Here is a 6,000-nt window from a genome sequence, read left to right as displayed (position 1 = left end):
CAATTCTTACTAAAAAAAAACAAAACCAAAACTATGAGGTAAAATAGGGTCTGGAGCCTTGAAAGCTTGTTTCCAAACAAGCAGCCATCTAAGTGAGATGTCAACTAAGTCCGCATGGAAGCAGCACACCATCACCAAGCACCAAAGGACTGTGAAGTCGAAGGGAAGGGTTACTAGTCTGAGAATGTGGTTTGCAAAAGGCTATGGATGACAGTGGGAGCCCAAGATTCATTGGTGGGACTCTACAAGTAATACACCTCTGGTGAACTCCCTCTCCGCCACTGAGGGATAGGAGGAAGGCGGTCACTAACAGAGTGCATCAGTGGGTGAGTGCAGAAAGTCAAAGACCAAAACCTGACTTGAACAGTTACAGCGTGTCCGCCGTATCCCGAGATGCATGCTGGACCTGACCTGGTACCAAAAATCTTACGTATTTTGGGTCTGCTGACCATGCGGATTGCAGCCCAACTCATAACCACTATGCCTGCCACAGGGCTTAAAATCTTATGTATTTGAGGGCTGTATTTTTTGTTTGGTCTTTTATTGTATATATTAAGAAGTATCTCGGGAGTGTTATGTCATTGGGGTCACCCTCTTGAAGTTGCGGTATATTGTTTTTCATTTTGCGGGGTATGAAAACCAGGACTGATGAGCCTAGAGAGTCAGCCAATGGAATAAGGGTTTTGGGTAAGGAGGGGAGCACAGAGGTGATGACATCAAATGATCCATATAGAAAACGAATGTTTGGAAACTGCTTGTGGTAGCAAGTGTACAATTCTGCTGGATGTGATTTAACTATAGAATGATTTGATAAGCATATATGTATTAATCCCAATTAATTAAAAAAAAACAACTAAACTAAACTGCCACAAATCAATTCTGATCCACCAGGCTCCCTTCGAGAGCAATCATCAACTTATCTAATTAGATATATGAAGGAGCACGCTACCTCTTGCTTCTGCCTGGCATCTGGCGCTCTCAACACACTGCAGGTTCTTCAGCAGCTGCATCGACTTGCCGGCCATTATGATCTGCTTCAAGACAGGTTTCAGGAAAGACACCATGGTGTGCTGCCGGCTAGAAGGTCCTTGGTCACTGCTAGAACTTGCACTAGCGTTATTATTCAGCTTTTCTTCATTCTTGCTCTTTTCTGATACACTATACAATGTGTAAGTTGCATACCAAAAGTCTCTATGATTTACTGGAACATTTTTGTTTCTGCAGTCAAAAGAATTTAAATTTTCACTTCTCATCCTTAACAAGAACAAAAACAATAATAATTATCTGGTCTAGCTTAAGCATGTTTTCAGATACTCTAAAATATAGTCAGATTAGTAAAGCCATCTTCTTTCTTTTTTAATTGTTGGAAAACTGCGTGATGCTGTTAGCGGCTTTCAAGGCGGGCCTCAAATTAAAGAAACCCATGTGTCAAAGTACAGAACTGCTTCATAGGATTTTCTTGGTTGTGATTTTTATGGTGGCCACCAACCAAGTCTTCTTTCTGCAGAGTTGCTGGGTGGATTCAAACTGCCAACCTACAAGTTAGCAAACCAATGGCCCCACGAAGGCTCCGTGTAAAAAAGATAACACAACACTTGCCCATTCAATGCTTTTCAAACTATAATCTAGTGAAATTATTTACCTTGACCATGCTGGTCTCACCATGGGATATCCACCCTGTTGCTATTACCATGTGATGTCAATTACATTCACAATCATTGCTAAAATTTCCATTACCTTTGACAGAAACTCAATGATTCCCACACAACTCCCTCTTTTCTCCACACTCCCACGTCTGGTAACCAGTAATAAACTTTGGTCGCTATCCATCTGACTATTTCCGACATTTCATATAAGTGGATTATACCTTATTTGTCACTGTGTGATTGACCTGGGGCTCTGGAGGCATAATGATTCTGCTTTGGGCTGCTAAGCCACCAGCCACCAGCCACCCCTCAGGAGAAAGAGGGGGTGTCCTAGTCTCTAAAGAGTCAGTCTCAGAAACCCACAGGGGCCGTTCTACCACTGAGTGGGAATCCACTGGGTGCTCAAATATACACATCTGTATCAGTGTTCATCGGAGCGCTGTTCACAGTAGCCAGAGACAGAAACAAGCTACACAGCCTTCAGGAAATGAACCCATCTATCACTTAGCAAGGGTTCGTGAGGGAGGGCTGTGTGGCTTGTGTATATTTGAGCAACTGCTTTCCAGCCTCTGGGGTATAGATTTAGGAGTAAAACTGCTGAGTCAGATGGTAGTTTTAATTTCACTATTTTTCTCCCCTAGATTTTACATAGTCTGCTGTTATTGAAAATATTTACAGCAAAAAACTAGTTAACAGTTCCTACACGTGCAGTGTTATGTTCTTCTCGTTGTGTAACTAGTCTCACCCTCCTTTTCTGAGTTGTTCCTCCCTCATTAACATAAATCCACCATCCCCTACGAGTCCTATCTAATCTTTCCAGTTGCTGCTGTCAACTTGACAACAGAGATCAGTCTTAAAGCAGCACAATGTTCAAAGCAGATTTTTGGTTTAAGGTTTAAAGCTATCTCAGGTCAGTAATATCAGAGGGTCATCCCTTCTCTACTCCCCATTTGGCTCCAGAAAGTGTTTCTGTGCATTGAGGAACAACTAAACTCTCTCCCACAGCAGCTGCTCCATTTCATATCCCCACCAGCCTCGGATAAGGGTTCCAATTTCTCCACAACGGTGCCAATCTTTGTTGTTACCTGCCTTTCTTTTTAGCTGAACTGGATGTGAAGTGGTATCTCATTGTGATTTTGATTTGAATCTCCCTAGTGGTTAGCTATGTTGAGCATATTTTTCATATGCTTGCTAGCTATTAATATTTATTCTTTGGTGTAATATGCATTTAAGTCCCATGGCCATTTTTTAATAAATGGTTGTCGTTTTGTTGTTAAGCTGTAGGAATTGTTCACATATTCTGGATATTAAACCCATATCTGATAGGATTCCAGAAAATGTTCTCCAAATTTGCAGACTATCTCTTCATTTTGTTGTCTTTGGTTGAACACATGCTTTTAGTTTTGGTGAAGTCCAATTTACCCAGATTGTCTTTTCTTTCTAATGCTTTTGAACTTTTATCTAAGAATTCACTGTGTAACAATGGGTCCTGAAACTACAGCATTCTACCAGTAAAACAAAGTGACCTCCAGTTAAAATGGGGCAGAGGGTTCTATCTGACCTTAGCTTAACATAGAAGGGGGCAATTATTCTGAATGGTCTATGGTAACTTAGTCAAAATATTTTCCTAAACTGGAGTTAGCTAAACAAAGCCCAAGTGAGTAAGCTGGCTCTTTTGATAAATAGAATGAGAAGAGCATATGACAAGATGGCAGCCTGGAAAGACAGGCTGAGTCTCCCCACAACCAGACTGGGGAAAACCTGGAGCCCTGGATCTCTGAGGGAAAGCTAAATGAATTTAAAACCAACAGTGAAAATAAAAGGTGGAACCCACGCACACAGAGATCAAGCAGACAAGTGAATTCTATGCTGGCAGCTACAAAATAAACACTTCTGCTTACAATGCAAGGTAGGCTCCCCCACCCAGCATCGAGAAAGGTAGGGACTATCCCACCCCATCGCCTGTCCCTGGGCCCTGACCTGGTATGCCCAAAGGCCAGTTGTGTCTCCTGTCCACATTCTCAGAACTGTGAATGCAGTCAGTATCAAATAAGGGTGGGACTAGAGGGGCTGTCACATGGGGTACTGAACTACCCCTGGCTCCCTATGACTCCCTGGTACATGGAAAGGTCAATGGCTCAGCTGCAGTGGCAGCTGCAAACAGACACTCAGTGCCAGCAGAGGCTGTCAGTGCCCTGGGGCTGTGAGAGCTGGTTTGAGATATTTAAACTGCCAGGGCAGGCTCTAAGTAGGGCCCACACAACCATGTGTTCAGCAGAGGTTGCAAAACCCCACTAGTGCCAGCAGAGGATGCAGGTGAGGGAGAGCAATATCCTACAAGAGGGAGAAGGAGGAGAGAGGGAAGGAAATCCACTAGGAAGTTTGTTAAGTTGCTGAATGTAAAAATGGTGATCTGAGTTGTAACTCCACACCTAATACATAATAAAAAGTTGTAATAAAACATGAAGCCATCAAGGTGAACTGTCAGCTAAGTACAAACAAAGAAAGCATCCCAGCTTGTGTGATATAAAGATCATAAATAATAAAATTGATGATCAGTGGAGGGACTTGTATTAGAGTTTAAAGTCTGAGAACCCAGTTGGCAGAAAGCTAAGGATGGCAGTGAAAACCTAAAATACATTTGCAGCGTCCCCTGTGGATTAATCATCTCTGAATTCCCATTTGCCACTGATAAGGGATGCCAACAGTCTTGCCCACAGACTGAAGGTGCTGGAAGGTGGATTCCTCCACCCCCTTGAACAGCCCAAGGAGGGGCAGTATTCCTTTGGGGCTTGCCTGGGTGTGTCCTTGATGCAGATCAACTTACTGGGGTCAAATAGTCGTGAGTCATGCCCTGACTACCTTCAGGAGGCCACGGGACCAATCTTGTATGCTCATCTAGCGAATACAATGTATTTGTCCTAGCTCTGTTCCTGCTTCTGGAATCCCACCTGTAACTATGATGTATTGATCTGCCACCAGCCATGCATGTGACAGTTTTCTTTGACTTCCCATATTCTTTTTAAAGCTCTATATATTAGCAAACTCTAAGACACCCTGCTGCCATCATGATGTTAAGGGTTTCCCTCATCTGAAAGATGTCTCTGTCTTTGTCTTGGCCTTGTCCATTTTTACGACACAATAAAGAATCTCTTAAAACAATAGATAAATAAAAAGTTCTTTTTTTAAAAATCATTTTATTGGGGGCTCATACAACTCTTATCATAATCCATACATCCATCGTGTCAAGCACATTTTTACATTTGTTGCAGTCATCATTCTCAAAACATCTGCTTTCTACTTGAGCCCTTGGTATCAGCTCATTTTTTCCCTCCCTCCTTGCTCCCCCCTCCCCAATGAACCCTTGATAATTTACAAATCATTATTTTGTCATATCTTACACCATCAGACATCTCCCTTCACCCACTTCTCCGCTGTCCGTGCCCCAGGGAGGAGGTTATTTGCAGATCCTTGTTATATGTTCCCCCTTCCTCCCTCACTTTCCCGCCACTCTCCCAGTATCCTCACTCTCACCACTGGTCCTGAAGGGATCATCCGCCCTGGATTCCCTGTATTTCCAGTTCCTATCTGTACCAGTGTACATCCTCTGGTCCAGCTGGATTTGTAAGGTAGAATTGGGATCATGATAGTGGAGGGGAGGAAGCATTCAAGAACTAGAGGAAAATTGTATGTTTCATCATTGCTACACTGCACCCTGACTGGCTTGTCTCCTCCCCGCAGCCCTTCTGCAAGGGTGTGGGAAACAGAAGGATTTCTCTCAAGCTGTCTCCCCCAAATATACACCAGACTTAGCTGCTTGAGAATGACTGTACACTTGGAGGTCATCAAGAGTGGATTGGGGGTCATTCTCCCTGAGAGTTATCAGCTGTCTAGACCAAGCAGACACCACTGTTTATCTCACAACAAATAGGGCCCACTCCCTTCTGATACTGTTCCCTTGAAGGAGAGCCTGAAGGCAAGCCCGGGACCACTCTAGGATGACTAAGCTTAGGCTACCATATCGAGTCCAGGGCCCACCCATCTTGCCACACATGCTCCCCTATTCCCTCCCTTCACTATTGCGTGTTCACCCCTAGGTCAACCCCCTCCTATTGCTTGTATTTCCTATGTTGCAACCCCTCCCTGTGACAGAGGTTGTTATCTGCTATCAGGGGGCTTGCATGCCTCCCAGGACAGTAGTTGTCTGTTTCATTGTATGAGACACCAGAGAGATCAAACCCGCCCAAGGATGAATTGTACTGCCCCTTTCTGTGACCTGTGATTCTGTAATCATATCCCCCTAAAGTGATATAATGCATGGTTAGCAATAAAGGAGAGGCTCCCTGATTCTCGG

At 43.7% G+C, this 6,000-nt stretch overlaps 1 protein-coding gene across 1 annotated transcript in view; it reads right to left on the bottom strand.

Annotated features, from left to right (window-relative positions):
* The window catches only part of TUBGCP5 (tubulin gamma complex associated protein 5), a 58,190-nt gene that overhangs the window by 18,401 nt on the left and 33,789 nt on the right, over positions 1–6,000 (bottom strand). Inside the window, exon 12 of the mRNA XM_013006054.2 lies at positions 950–1,218. Coding sequence (XP_012861508.2) covers positions 950–1,218 — 269 coding nt within the window. The remainder of the gene's footprint in view (positions 1–949; positions 1,219–6,000) is intronic.

The sequence above is a fragment of the Echinops telfairi genome, unplaced genomic scaffold, assembly GCF_000313985.2.
Source record: "Echinops telfairi isolate 266 unplaced genomic scaffold, ASM31398v2 ScPeMD7_7;HRSCAF=31, whole genome shotgun sequence".
Classification (NCBI taxonomy): domain Eukaryota; kingdom Metazoa; phylum Chordata; class Mammalia; order Afrosoricida; family Tenrecidae; genus Echinops; species Echinops telfairi.
Note: the sequence above shows the minus strand (reverse complement) of the source record. Positions and strands in the feature narration are given on the sequence as shown.